Below are 15,419 nucleotides of genomic sequence, written 5' to 3'. Positions count from 1 at the left end.
AAAGCAGTCCCAACACCTTACCACTGCTACATCTGGCTATTAGCGGAGCCTTGTCTGGCAGCAAAACAGTTCATTCAGCCTCGTTTACTGTCTTTAAAAAAAACATAGCTGATATGGCTGACTTGCTTAAACTGATGTGGTTTCTACTGATAATTGAGATGTACAAACTATGGCATAAGGGGACGATAAGCGGATAAGAGGCATCATTTAGATTAAGACATTCATGAGCGAGCTTGGACGGACAAAGTCAATAACTAGTTGCTCGGCACTTTTGTTATTTACAGAGACAGAATTCAGAACATGGGCCGTTCTTAGTGTTCTCCCTGTACACCAAGTCAACCGTAGGATAAATAACGGGGACATATAAGCAGACAATGAAAGCTCTTACAATATTCAGTGAAATTAAGAGGTGAAAATAGACCAAATTATTAGGGTGAGGCACATGGGCTACTAACAGCTTACTACAGAACATACACTTAGTATTACTGTCTTAGCTACAGTATACATATCTCCCTGGCATATTACATCATTTATGCAGCAGCATACAATACATTTTTGGACTCACCTTGATGTGCCTTGCTCACTTAAACAGGAAGGTGGTTCGGCAGTCCTTCATGGGGAAATTTTGTCATTAAAGTCTGGCATTCTCTGGATTTATAGTGCTTTCAAAACAACTGGGAACTCGGGGAAAGTTGTGAATCATGATGATGGCAGTGATCTTCAGGTCGTAGCTTTAGAAAGAGGCCCGAGTTCCGAATTTCACAATTGAGTTGAATGAAAGTTCAAAACGTATTTTCCCAGTCGTAGCTCATTTTTCCAGAGTTCCCAGTTGTCTTGAGCTCACTAAAGTCAGATTTTGCAGTTCTATGTTATGTTGTTTTGGGCACAGCACATCATGCTTCATTAACAGTATGGCCAATGTTGAATGTTTATAATTTTAAACTAGGAAAAGAGACCCTTATTCTTCGACTTGGGGCCCACTGCCACTCCATTGAATAGAAAGATAATGATTGATTTGCAATGCTTGTAGTTAGCCACTGATTCCTTCCAAACAACTTATTGTTGAATTTGTGATTTCCAACATGTTGTGTAATGTTTGTCCAATAGCCGATGACCACCAATACTTTTTATATGTAATTTCTCTTCATATGACAAATATTAAAAAGGATTTGCCAGTAGATTGTCAACTTCATTCATGATGATGATTGCCAACTAAGATTTTGAAAGTACCCCCTTATCTCAGCTCGCTAGTCACCATAGCATCACCCACCTGTAGCACGCGCTCCAGCAGGTATATCTCACTGGTCACCCCCAAAACCAATTCTTTCTTTAGCCACCTCTCCTTCCAGTTCTCTGCTACCAATGACTGGAACGAACTACAAAAATCTCTGAAACTGGATACACTTATCTCCCTCACTAGCTTTAAGCACCAGCTGTCAGAGCAGCTCACAGATTACTGCACCTGTACATAGCCTATCTATAATTTAGCCCAAACAACTACCTCTTTCCCTACTGTATTTATTTATATTATTTATTTATTTATTTTGCGCCTTTGCACCCCATTTTTATTTCTACTTTGCACATTCTTCCACTGCAAATCTACCATTCCAGTGTTTTACTTGCTATATTGTATTTACTTCGCCACCATGGCCTTTTTTTGCCTTCACCTCCCTTATCTCACCTCATTTGCTCACATCGTATATAGACTTGTTTCTACTGTATTATTGACTGTATGTTTGTTTTACTCCATGTGTAACTCTGTGTCGTTGTATGTGTCGAACTGCTTTGCTTTATCTTGGCCAGGTCGCAATTGTAAATGAGAACTTGTTCTCAACTTGCCTACCTGGTTATAAAGGTGAAATAAATAAATAAGTATGATGTTGAGATGATCAGTCCAATCAAAGCTACTGTAGATAAAATGTGATTTGAAGTAATTTTATCTGTGGCCATTGACATTGAGCCTTCATGGATGGGCACTTCTAATGTAACTCTATGGCAGCACCCAAGGGGTTTGAATTTTCTAGCTCAGTGTCCCAATGAGAGACAGAATACTGAGTCAACCATGGCGCAACGCTCTGTATTTTCTGCTGGCTTTATCCACCACCATAGAAAGCACTGAGCTGGGCTGAAACACCTGCTTTTTGGAGCTGTCTTACTCAAGGAAACAAAAAGAGACCATATATGTATGTGGTTTTATTAACTCAATATATTTATTTACATTGTTTGCAAACTGATGTGACACATTAATGCCAAAATAACATGCAAAAAATGGGACTCCAAACAGGCTCTGCCCTGAATGACGGGTCACCACTGTACTGTATAATACATGGGAGCAGAGAGCAGCAGCCTTCCATTGTCAATACCAGTGATGATAATGAATGTTATTTTGTGAAGTGGTTCCTTGCATCATACAACACCATTTTCGGGTGGGGGGGGGACAAGTGACTTGAGCTTTTGGATGAGTTCAAAAAAAGCTTCTAATTTCTCTTCTGGGCTTGACATTAAAATTTTTAGACATGTGGGTTTTTGGTAACAGAATTACAAGTTTTATATATAACTTCACTATTATTGTGTTTTGATATATTTCTAATACCTTTTTAAAGACATGCTCTGGTACTTTGGCAACTACTTAAACCTCCTGCGTTGGGCTAGATGTGTCAATGTGTAGTTCATATACGCTTTATCTTTGAGCAGAATAACTGTCTTAGTTCAATTAGCCACTAAATTCCTAGTTTGAAAGGAACTCTTTTTCTGGAAGCTGTGCTGCACCATTTTCCCCCACGTGGGCCAGCCCCCTAGCAATTAGTTAAACCAAATGAGCTTTAGCCCCTCGCCGTAAGCGAGACATCTAGCAAGATACCCACACAGCAGAGCGAGTGAGAGCGCAGTGTTGCACATACAGTATCATCACGTGACGTAATATGCAATTTTCGGGGACCACTTTTGGCTCGTGAGTGCCATTTTCAGAACTACTGGCTAAAAACTATACAAAAGTACAGGAGAATCCATTTGACTTTTTCTGGTAAATGTTTTCTAAGACCCCGGTTCCTCCCGTTTGACCAGAAATCAAGGCTAGTACTTTTGCCTCAATTTTAAGATGGAAAATTTATTAAAAATGTATCTATGCCTTTATTTCCCCAAAATATACACTCTTAGCTTTTATTTGACTCCCAATTTGATACGCTGTTATGAACTCCCTGCACATGTGGTGCTCATGGGTCCTTTTACATGGATATTACCCTATCCCTTTGCTCACAACAAATGATGGTTGTATGTTGGCTGAAACATGTCCTTTCTCCCATCTTTCCCTTTCTGTGTGTAGAAACATCTTGGTGGACAAACCCAATGACCAGTCCTCCAGGTGGTCGTCTGAGAGCAACTACCCTCCACAGGTAACGTCTGCTGTGCCCCGCCCACATAGGCCTGAGTATGAGACAGGTGTCTATCTGTCACTCACACACCTTCCATGCCTTGTGCCTTGCCTGTCTTGGGATGGGGCTCTTCTGTAGAGGGTCTGTGCCTAGTTGCATACAACACCCGTGTTCTCATTTCACTGGTGGCTGCTAAATAGGAGCACCTAATAGATGGGTTGGTTGTTTAGCAACAAAACCAACGCGCATTCAACTATGGGGCAAAAGACTGCGTTGACTTAGATTGTTGACAACATGTAAACTATATTTTGTCTCCAGCATTTATTGAAACATAAATACATTTGCACAAAGAACACTTCTCAAATACATCGTTACACTTGTTTGTTTGCTAGCTAGGGAATTTTAGCCTCTTTAGCATTGACATGAAATCAGTCTCAACACCTTGAACAAGACATGGTATAGTTCAAGAAAAATATTAAACTAGTTGAAACAAGTCACTTACGATTCCCCACATGGCAGTTTCTTGTCACTGTTGGTAGATATCTGGCCATCCAGAATCATAAAGTCCACGGGCTTCTGCCCCATAGAAGCGTGCGTTGTCAGCTAACACATCTTTAGTATGCACGTCTTGACCCCAATGACTTGCACTTGCACTTTTGTGAGTAGGAAGTGGCCCAGCGTAGCGTGTTTGACTGTCTTGTGGTTATGGGCAGAGGAAATTGAAACTTTGTTTTTGCTGTAAGAGGAAACTAAGCATGGCATTCTTAACCACCCAAGCTAGACATTCAAAACTCCACTGCACCTGTTTACGTCAAATACGTTACACTCTCTAAAAATGTTGAACTCTCATCAACTGCTTTTATCTTTTCAAAGAGAGGGAGGTTGTTGAGAGGTAGAGCCTTCAAAATAATTATACTGAACAAATGATAAAACCATACCCCATAAATCATAAATGAAGCCTGAGTCCTTTCATATAAATGTTTTATAATGGTTTCTATGACAACAAGAATCGACAAAGCATTGAGATACGGGTCTTTCATTAGCAAGTGTGCCATGTTTTTAGGTGACAGGACTGTTTTGGAAAAGAAAGATCGATATACCCAAGCCTAGGAATAATCCCTCTGTGTTAAATGTACCCTAGGCGATAACCTAATGAGATGCAATATATCTGCCTTATTATTGATGAAAACTGTTGAAGATGGAACCGTATCAGAGGACCCATTAGTAAGCCTAGCAGATGCACTCTGGTAGTGGATGGTTATTGCTCACTCACACAGCCATTTAAACCTACAGGATTTGTAGAAACATGGGTCTCCAGGGATTGTGGGTTGCCTGGTTTCCGGAAAGCAGATTTAATCAATGTTCTATCTGTACTGCTCTATCCCCTCTCTCTCCCAGAGGGTTCAACCCGGTGCCCTGTCCGGTCGGCAGCAGATATGCCCAGGCTAGTTACCATTCCAGTGACCTGTGAACATGCCAAATCAAATGTATTAGTCACATGCGCTGAATACAACAGGTCACCTTACAGTGAAATGCTTACTTACGAGCCCCTAACCCGACAGTGCAGTTTAAAAAATATGGATAAGAGATAAAAGTAACAAGTAATTAAAGAGGAGCAGTAAGAAATAACAATATATACAGGGGGGTGCCGATACAGAGTCAATGTGCAGGGGCACCGGTTAGTTGAGGTAGTATGTACATGTAGGTAGAGTTATTAAAGTGACTATGCATAGATCACAGCAATGTGAATAGTCTTGGTAGCCATTTGACTAGATGTTCAGGAGTCTTATGGCTTGGGGGTAGAAGCTGTTTAGAAGCCTCTTGGACCCACACTTGGTGCTCCGGTATCGCTTGACGTATGGTATCAGCGAGAACAGTCTATGACTAGGGTGGCTGGAATCTTTGACATTTTTCAGGGCCTTCCTCTGACACAGCCTGGTATAAAGGTCCTGGATGGCATGAAGCTTGGCCCCAGTGATGTGCTGGGCTGTTCGCACTAGCCTCTCTAGTGCCTTGCAGTCGTAGGCCGAGCAGTTGCCATACCAGGCAGTGATGCACCCAGGCAGGATGCTCTCGACATTGCAGCTGTAGAACCTTTTGAGGATCTGAGGACCCATGCCAAATCTTTTCAGTCTCCTGAGGGGGAATAGGTTTTGTTGTGCCTGCTTCAGCACTGTCATGGTGTGCTTAGACCATGTTAGTTTGTTGGTGATGTGGACACCAAGGAACTTGAAGCTCTCAAGCTGCTCCACTGCAGCCCAGTCGATGAGAATGGGGGCGTGCTTGGTCCGCTTTTTTTCTGTAGTCCACAATCAAATCAAATCAAATGTTATTTGTCACATACACATGGTTAGCAGATGTTAATGCGAGTGTAGCGAAATGCTTGCATCTCCTTTGTCTTGATCATGTTGAGGGAGAGGTTGTTGTCCTGGCACCACACGGCCAGGTCTCTGACGACCTCCCTATAGGCTGTCTCGTTGTTGTCGGTGATCAGGCCTACTGTTGTCATTGGCAAATTTAATGATGGTATTGGAGTCGTGCTTGGCCATGCAGTCATGAGTGAACAGGGAGTACAGGAGGGGGCTCAGCACGGGCCCCTGTGTTGAGGATCAGCGTGGCGTATGTGTTGTTACCTTCCCTTACCACCTGGGGGTGGCCCACCAGGAAGTCCTGGATCCAGTTGCAGAGGGATGTGTTTAGCTTATTGATGATTTTTGAGGGCACTGGTGTTGAACGCTGAGTCAATGAATAGCATTCTCACATAGGTGTTCCTTCTGTCCAGGTGGGAAAGGGCAGTGTGGAGTGCAATGGAGACTGCATCATCTGTGGATCTGTTGGGGCGGTATGCAAATTGGAGTGGGTCTAGGGTTTCTGGGATGATGGTGTTGATGTGAGTCATGACCAGCCTTTCAAAGCACTTCATGGCTACAGACGTGTGTGCTACGGGTCGGTAGTCATTTAGGCAGGTTACCTTAGTGTTCTTGGGCACAGGCACTATGGTGGTCTTTTTTAAATTTTTAAATTTAAATTTTACCTTTATTTAACTAGGCAAGTCAGTTAAGAACAAATTCTTATTTTCAATGACGGCCTAGGAACAGTGGGTTAACTGCCTGTTCAGGGGCAGAACGACAGATTTGTACCTTGTCAGCTCGGGGGTTTGAACTTGCAACCTTCCGGTTACTAGTCCAACGCTCTAACCACTAGGCTACCCTGCCGCCCCTTAAAACATGTTGGTATTACAGACTCGGATAGGGGGAGGTTGAAAATGTCTGTCAAGCCACTTACGAGTTGGTCAGCGCATGCTCTCAGTACACGTCCTGGTAATCCATCTGGCTTCTACACCTGCATTGCTTGCTGTTTGGGGTTTTAGACTGGGTTTCTGTACAGCACTTTGAGATATCAGCTGATGTACGAAGGGCTATATAAATACATTTGATTTGATCTGGCCCTACGCCTTGTGAATATTGACCTGTCTAAAGGTCTTACTCGCATCAGCTGCGGAGAGCGCGATCACACAGTCATCCAGTACAGCTGGTCCTCTCATGAATGTTTCAGTGGTATTTGCCTCGAAGTGAGCATATAAGTAGTTTAGCCTGTCCGGTAGGCTCGTGTCACTGGCAGCTCTCGTAGTCTGTAATGGTTTGCAGGCCCTGCCACATTTGGCGGGCGTCAGAGCCAGTGTAGTAAGACTCTATCTTAGTCCTGTATTGACGCTTTGCCTGTTTGATGGTTCGTCGGAGGGCATAGCGGGATTTCTTATAAGCTTCCGGGTTAGAGTCCCGCTCATTGAAAGCGGCAGCTCTAGCCTTTAGCTCAGTGAAAATGCTGCCTATAATCCATGGTTTCTGTTTGGGGTATGTACGTACGGTCACTGTGGGGATGATGTCATCGATGCACTTATTGATGAAGCCAATGACTGAGGTGGTGCACTCCTCAATGCCATTGGAGGAATCCTGGAACATATTCCAGTATGTGCTAGCAAAACAGTTCTGTAGCTTAGCATCTGCTTTATCTGACCACTTTTTTATTCATCTAGTCACTGGTGCTTCCTGCTTTAATTGTTGCTTGTAAGCAGGAATCAGGAGGATAGAGTTATGGTCAGACTTGCCAAATGGAGGGCGAGGGAGAGCTTTGTCCCATAGTTTGACTGTGCAGCAGCTCGTATACACAGCACTTCTCCTCTGCTCTCTGTGCCATCTGCAGTGTTGTGAAACATGTTCGGAGAGCAGTAGAATGAAAACTGCAGTGTCATGTGTTTGATAATATAGATCGGACACTGCATTATGAATTATTGTGAGAGACCGCTGATCAGATTCTCCCCTCTATTTTCCCTCCAGTACTTAATGTTGAAATTGGAACGGCCATCAATCGTTCAGAGCATCACCTTTGGGAAGTATGAGAAGACTCACGTGTGTAACCTGAAGAAGTTCAAAGTGTTTGGTGGGATGAGTGAAGAGAACATGACAGAACTCCTGTCCAGGTGAGAGCAGAGGGACAGTGAAGTGTACTTCTTTACTGTATAATTAACCTACCTTACTGTCTGTACCATATTTATTTAATTTGATCTTCTATTTCTCTGCAGTGGCCTGAAAAATGACTACAACAAGGAGACCTTCACCTTGAAGCACAAGATTGATGAACAGATGTTTCCCTGCAGATTTGTTAAAATAGGTGAGTTTGGAGATGGAATGGGCCCAAGGCTTGGGCCTACGTGTTGTACAGACTCTGTCCAGCTTGAAAATGATTAGAGTGAAGGGATGCTACACGGCTGGAGATGGAAATAAGTCAAAATGGCAAAATAGTTGATGATTTAAATTCTAGACCGTACTCTCTGTCTCTCTCAGTGCCTCTGATGTCCTGGGGGCCCAGTTTTAACTTCAGTATCTGGTACATTGAGCTGCATGGCATAGAGGAACCTGACTTAGTGCAGCCCTGCCTTAACTGGTACAGCAAGGTGAGCCTGCCTCTGAGACGCACGCACTCACATACACAGTTGGGGTTCAGGGAGAGAATCCGTCTGAGTGGGTACTTAAGCAATAAGGCCAGAGTGGGTGTGGTATTTGCAGAGTGCCTGGATACAGCCCTTCGTCGTGGTATATTGGCCATGTACTACAAACCCCAGAGGTGCCTTTTTGATATTGTAAACTGGTAACCAATGTAATTAGAGCAGTAACAATAATATTTTGTCATACCTATGGTATACGGTCTGATATACCACAGCTTTCAGCCAATCAGCATTCAGGGCTCGAACCACCTAGTTTATAATATGAAGTATAACATATGTGATGAAAAACATTGATCAAATATGGAGCTGTATTCCTCTAGTACCGGGAACAGGAAGCGATCCGCCTGTGCCTGAAGCACTTCCGGCAGCATAACTACACAGAGTCCTTTGAGTCGCTGCAGAAGAAGACACGCATCGCGTTGGAACACCAAATGCTGACACACCTCCACGACCGCCTGGTACTCCGTGGAGACTTTGACGCCTGTGAGGAGCTCATCGACAAAGCTGTCAAAGGTCCTGACACCCACACCTCCTCAGAAAGACCGATGGGGGCTGGACCTACTGCCCTGTACACATCAACTTCAATACAACTACATGACCTCAATCATCATACTAACTACAGACCTCTACCATCCCATGACTGAGAACTTAAAACCTAGCTCGGCTTATATTTAGCTCATGAATTCAGTGGATACCATAGTGATTCATTATTTACACTATAGATCCATGTATCTCTACATGACTTTTACATTTTTATCAGATTGGTTTGCAACTACAGGGCGTGGCAATGTCATCCTGACATCATCCTTTTTTTTTGAGATTGAAAAGGTAACAAAACTATTCACTTCTATCTCCTGGCTAAAATAATCTGGACAATCTTCCTGTGTTTGACATTTTCCTCTGTAGACGGTTTATTTAACCAGTACATCAGCCAGCAAGAGTACAAGCCAAGATGGAGTCAGATCATCCCCAAGAGTAACAAAGGTACAGCCTCGCAAGAGCCAAGCCCAGATGACATGAACAGTGAGACAAACTACTCAAGTAGGAAATGTTTTTTCATTAACAAAATGCTGTGGTACGCTGTGCACTACCACTCTAACGATTCATTAATGTTTTTCCCCGTCTCCCTTTCTCTTCTGCTCCTTTTCCATTTTCCTTTAACATTCCATCCCTCTCCTGCATTTGATTCCCTCCTTTCCCTCAACCCCTTTCTCGCTCTCTCCTGCTCCATCGCTCTCTCCAGGTAATGAGGATGACAACAGACCAGGGATGAGGGGAGGTCATCAGATGGTCATCGACGTTCAGACAGGTGAGGCATGCTAGCTAACACCACACCTAGACCACACCCCCTATAATGTCACCTATTACTTCAACTGGATTTCTCCTCTTCCAAATGTTATATTTAACTATAGCGGAAATTGACGTTTAGGTTCCATCCTCCGAAGAGTGACACAGGCTGCTAATACATATTCACAAATTGGGGATGGGAACGCCGTGGGTGCTTTCCATGTGGAGGGGACAAATAACAACAAGTAGGGCACCGACAGCTGTCAGTGTAGCTAGCTTGCATGCTAACCTTATCTGGCTAACTAATATTATCCATTGCTACGCTGTATTCAAAATATTAGCCAGCTAGGCTATGGCTGGTTCTGTAGTTGGATTTGTCATAAGCGTGTAGGGAGAACTTCGCCACAGATGGATCGGGGAAACCAGTCCACAGTTTTGGCATCGTCCATAAATTGTGACTGGGAATCTGCCATAGAAATGGGAAGAATAATATGAAGCTCCGGTAAAATGGATAGCCTAACTATCTGGGTCGCAACTTTCACTGGGGACGCCCCCCCCACATTCTGAAATTGCATTTTTGTTCCCCCCCAGTTTTATCATTGGAATGTGATACAAAACGAGACAAAGGGTGTGCTTTAGGACCATGAGGACGACACCGAGTGGTCGAGTAGCCTGCTTTGGAGTGTTTATCCAACTGGATAAGACCAAAGTTGCGCCCCTGCTAACTATTGAACGGTTTGGACTAGACGCATTTTTCTACATTGTAATGGACACGGTGAAGCCTTTAGTAGGCTCTTGCCATAGTTCTCACAGCTAGTGGAGGTGAAATGATAGGCTACGCTGACTGCGTGCCGCAAATGATATGTAGCAACACCCTGAGCGCATCGGACACGAACCACTAATATTTGATGTAACAACAGCACAAACTAGATAAACAAGTTCGTGGACTCTTTTGATTTCTAGCTGCACCAATCAAAGCAGTGGAGCGTGTTCAAAACCATTCATCTTGGGTGGGGGGGGGTCCAAAATGCAATCTTATCACACACAATTTTTAACAAGTGCAACTTGACAAATTATCCAATGAATTATGATAATTTGCTGGTAAAAAAATTGAGGTGCAAAAACAAATTTGCGCCCCCTATTTTAATTTGCGCCATGGCTCAGGCAACAAAGTGTAGGCTACGGTTAAAAGCTGTAGCCAGAGAAGGAAGAGGATGCGAGACACCCCACTCACTGGTTCAGTGAAAGTCATTGAAGTAAGTAGACCAGACCCAGCTGCTATTGCATTGTTGTCTGTGGGAGACCAAACCCATTAACTAGACCGGATCTGACAATGTTTTCCAATGGTAAACTGCCTGAGTGAACTCTTATTTATCCGCCATCTTTGTTGTAGCCAAATATTCTCTATTATATTGCTCAGCTTAGTTGCGACTTTGCAGGTGTTTCTGATTAATAAACAATGCCATGCTGGTGGGTGGTACCATTTGATGTAAAACCCAGCCCTGAAACGAAATGTAGGCTAAAAATAATTTGTACGTCATTTCATAGGAAAAGACACGGCATTGGCACGAAGTTGCACGAAATGGGCAGTTCGGGGTTGTCACTTCAAGCACAAATATATTCTACTTTGACTTAAACAATTACTTATTGCCTTAAATCGTTGTGTAACATCGTGGGTAAGCTCTGGCCATCGTCTTTCAGTGGATTTCTACTTTTTAAAGCTGTTTTGCAGAGGACGGTGGTTATTTTAGTACTCTGTAATGTTTTGGTGGCTTACTCGCCTGCAGGCGTTTGTAAAGACAAAGGCTTGTATTGTGCTTGTGTGTATACAGGCTGTGAGAAGCCTTGCATCTTGCTGGTCTGTCTCTCAGGCCCCCAGACACTGAGAACGGTCTTGTTGGCCAATCCAGATGACCTAGAGTAACCCCCCCAACCAACCTACAAAAACCTCCACACAGTCTGCACGCCATGCAGACATTACCCCTGTGTGCTGCTCTGCTGATTTGCCATGCTTAAGGCCCATTGAACCTGTCCACCTCTGTGTTAATAATGCACTCATGCTACTCAATTCACGGGTTCTTCAGGACTTCTTAAGGAATGGAACTGTTCTTTCTGCAATTGAAGTGATTTCCCCCAATATTCTCATGGTTGCACTCAGTACGTAGTCTAGTGTTTATCTTGAATAGCCTTTTTCTACTCGTTAACCCTTTACACTCATGGAACTTAGCCTCTGGATACGGCTACATTGAAATGTTTGAAGAAACATACAGTTGAAGTCGGAAGTTTACATAACTTAGGTTGGCGTCATTAAAACTAGTTTTTCAACCACTCCACACATTTCTTGTTAACAAGCTATAGTTTTGCCAAGTCGGTTAGGACATTACTTTCTTCATGGCACGAGTAATTTTTCCAACAATTGTTTACAGACAGATTATTTCACATATCATTCACTGTATCACAATTCCAGTGGGTCAGAAGTTTACATACACTAAGTTGACTGTGCCTTTAAACCGCTTGGTAATTTCCAGAAAATGTCATGGCTTTAGAAGCTTCTGATATGCTAATTGACGGAATTTGAGTCAATTGGAAGTGTACCTGTGGATGTATTTCAAGGCCTACCTTCAAACTCAGTGCCTCTTTGCTTGACATCATGGGAAAATCAAAAGAAATCAGCCAAGACCTCAGAAAACAATTGTAGACCTCCACAAGTCTGGTTCATCCTTGGGAGCAATTTCCAAAAGCCTGAAGGTACCACGTTCATCCGTACAAACAACAGTACGTAAGTATAAACATCATGGGACCACGCAGCCGTTATACCGCTCAGGAAGGAGACACATTTGGTCTCCTAGAGATGAACGTACTTTGGTGCGAAAAGTGCAAATCAATCCCAGAGCAACAGCAAAGGACCTTGTGAAGATGCTGGAGGAAAGCCACTGCTCCAAAACCGCCATAAAAAAAAGCCAGACTACGGTTTGCAACTGCACATGGGGACAAAGATTGTACTTTTTGGAGAAATGTCCTCTGGTCTGATGAAACAAAAATAGACCTGTTTGGCCATAATGACCATCATTATGTTTGGAGGAAAAAGGGGGAGGCTTGCAAGCCGAAGAACACCATCCCAACCGTGAAGCACGGGGTAGAAGCATCATGTTGTGGGGGTGTTTTGCTGCAGGAGGGACTGGTGCACTTCACAAAATAGATGTCATCATGAGGAAAGGAAATTGTGGATATATTGAAGCAACATCTCAAGACCTCAGTCAGGAAGTTAAAGCTTGGTCGCAAATGGGTCTTCCAAATGGACAATGACCCCAAGCATACTTCCAAAGTTGTGGCAAAATGGCTTAAGGACAACAAAGTCAAGGTATTGGAGTGGCCATCACAAAGCCCTCACCTCAATCCTATAGAACATTTGTGGGCAGAACTGAAAAAGCATGTGTGAGCAAGGAGGCCTACAAACCTGACTCAGTTACACCAGCTCTGTCAGTGGGAATGGCCAAAATTCGCCCAACTTATTGTGGAAGGCTGCCTGAAACGTTTGACCCAAGTTAAACCATTTAAAAGGCAATGCTACCAAATACTAATTGAGTGTATGTACATTTCTGACCCAATGGGAATGTGATGAAAGAAATAAAAGCTGAAATCATTCTCTCTACTATTATTCTGACATTTCACATTCTTAAAATAAAGTGGTGATCCTGACTGACCTAAGACGGGTTATTTTTACTAGGATTTAATCAGCAATTGTGAATAACTGAGTTGAAATGTATTTGGCTATGGTGCATGTAAACTTCCGACTTCAACTGTATGCATAACCATGGTAGCAATTGAAAGGGACAACTTCATAATATGGGGGAAATTATCGGACCAAAGTTGAGGACACAACAGTCAAGCGTTAGATTAAGACCTCTAACTTGTGTATCAAAGTGGCCACACACTCTCCGACGTGTGCACAGTTACATTTCAATTCACTTTTATGGCTCAAGGAAAGAGCTTTCAATGATTAGGTGCCTTTAAAAAAATATATATTTAGTTGTACTGTTGAATTGAAGTAAGCACACTTTTTAAAATTTATTTTGTATTTTTTGGAACACAGCCCTGCATCCCCATCACACAATTGTTCTCGCAATCCAAAATTGGTCCATTTATAAATTGCATTCTGGGTTAGGTGGGCACAATTTGAAAGCTTATTCTCTTGCCAACATGACTCCTAAGTTATAAAATACAGTGTTAGACTTTCAGAAGGCCCTTCAGAGAAAATGATACTCATTTTGGCGTGCATAGAATGGATTAATGCATTCAGCTGCAAATTTTCTTCACAATGTGACAAACAGGCTCCTTCTGTTTAAAAAAATAAATAGTCATAATTATGCCATGTCATCCTTGTAAATGTACATCAAATATTGCGATCATAAATGTTGATGATGTAAAGGACATGATTTTCATCATATTGAAAAGCAAAGCGCACATTTGGACTCGGGTGTGTGGTTTGCTTGTATGACATCAAAGCAGTATTTATTATAATCGTCTCATCTTTCAAAACAAATCGAGTCCTCTTGATCTACAATATTCCCCTCTTTGACAAAACGTGCAAAAGTAGCCCAATTAGTGGGTTGGACTAGTGGGGTGTGTGTCTGTATATCTTCTTGTTGCGCTTAGTACTGCTGTTTACGCCTATCCAGTTGAATCCTATACATCTCTGTAGGGGAGATCCTGAGTTCTGACGTCTTGTATGGCATGTTACTGTATGGTTGCTGGATCGAATCCCAGAGCTGACAAGGTACAAAATCTGTCGTTCTGCCCCTGAACAAGGCAGTTAACCCACTGTTCCCCGGTAGGCCGTCATTGTAAATAAGAATTTGTTCTTAACTGACTTTCCTAGTTCAAAAAATAATGATTTGCATTCTGATAACGCTTATCAGTGACCAAATCTGCCATTTTCAACCAGTATACAGGTTTGAGTGTGAAGGGATAGTTTCAGGACCATTGTGCTTTACTGTAGTCTTCTTGGTTTTTCAGTATAGGCACCAGAGTAGTTCATTGATGTTGAATGCATCCAGCTGTCAGAGCAGCTCACAGATCACTGCACCTGTAAATAGCCCATCCAACTACCTCATTCCCATACTGTATGTATTTATTTATCTTGCTCCTTTGCACCCCAGTATCTCCACTTGCACATTCTTCTTCTGCACATCTATCACGCCAGTGTTTTAATTGGTATATTGTAATTAATTTGCCACCATGGCGTATTTATTGCCTTATCTTACCTCATTTGCAAACACTGTATATAGACTTTTTCTACTGTGTTATTGATTGTATGTTTGTTTATTCTATGTGTAACTCTGTATGTGTCGAACTGCTTTGCTTTATCTTGGCCAGGTCGCAGTTGTAAATGAGAACTTGTTCTCAACTAGCCTACCTGGTTAAATACATATTTTTTAATCCCAGGTGTTGACCAGCATTGGCTCCCTGTTTCCTACAGAGACGGTGTATCTTTTTGGGGGCTGGGACGGCACACAGGACCTGGCTGACTTCTGGGCCTACAGTGTTCAGGAGAACCAGTGGGTCTGCATCTCCAGAGACACAGAGAAGGAGGTGAGAGAGCAAGATGTATGAAAGAGAGAAGGATGGTGGAAAAGAGGAGTTATTGTGACACAGAACAACACTTAAATGGTCCATACTGATTGTTACAGCTGCTTAATGAGCAGAACACTCAATTATTTATAGGAATGATCAGGATTATAACTGCAGTTTTCTTT

The 15,419-nt window shown here is 42.8% G+C and overlaps 1 protein-coding gene across 3 annotated transcripts in view; it reads left to right on the top strand.

Moving 5' to 3' along the window:
- The window catches only part of LOC115107022 (muskelin-like), a 34,940-nt gene that overhangs the window by 4,986 nt on the left and 14,535 nt on the right, over positions 1–15,419 (top strand). Inside the window, exons 2-9 of one of the 3 annotated variants that reach the window (XM_029630351.2) lie at positions 3,323–3,392; positions 7,709–7,851; positions 7,954–8,042; positions 8,216–8,325; positions 8,697–8,889; positions 9,283–9,360; positions 9,620–9,685; positions 15,143–15,255. In XM_029630351.2, coding sequence (XP_029486211.1) covers positions 3,323–3,392; positions 7,709–7,851; positions 7,954–8,042; positions 8,216–8,325; positions 8,697–8,889; positions 9,283–9,360; positions 9,620–9,685; positions 15,143–15,255 — 862 coding nt within the window. Of the gene's footprint in view, positions 1–3,322; positions 3,393–7,708; positions 7,852–7,953; positions 8,043–8,215; positions 8,326–8,696; positions 8,890–9,282; positions 9,418–9,619; positions 9,686–15,142; positions 15,256–15,419 lie in introns of all 3 variants that reach the window. The other 2 variants (XM_065008255.1, XM_065008254.1) reach the window with 2 other exon arrangements.

Source organism: Oncorhynchus nerka, linkage group LG23 (genome assembly GCF_034236695.1).
Source record: "Oncorhynchus nerka isolate Pitt River linkage group LG23, Oner_Uvic_2.0, whole genome shotgun sequence".
Classification (NCBI taxonomy): Eukaryota; Metazoa; Chordata; class Actinopteri; order Salmoniformes; family Salmonidae; genus Oncorhynchus; species Oncorhynchus nerka.
The sequence above is the reverse complement of the archived record's forward strand: the minus strand, read 5'-3'. Positions and strand labels throughout refer to the sequence as shown.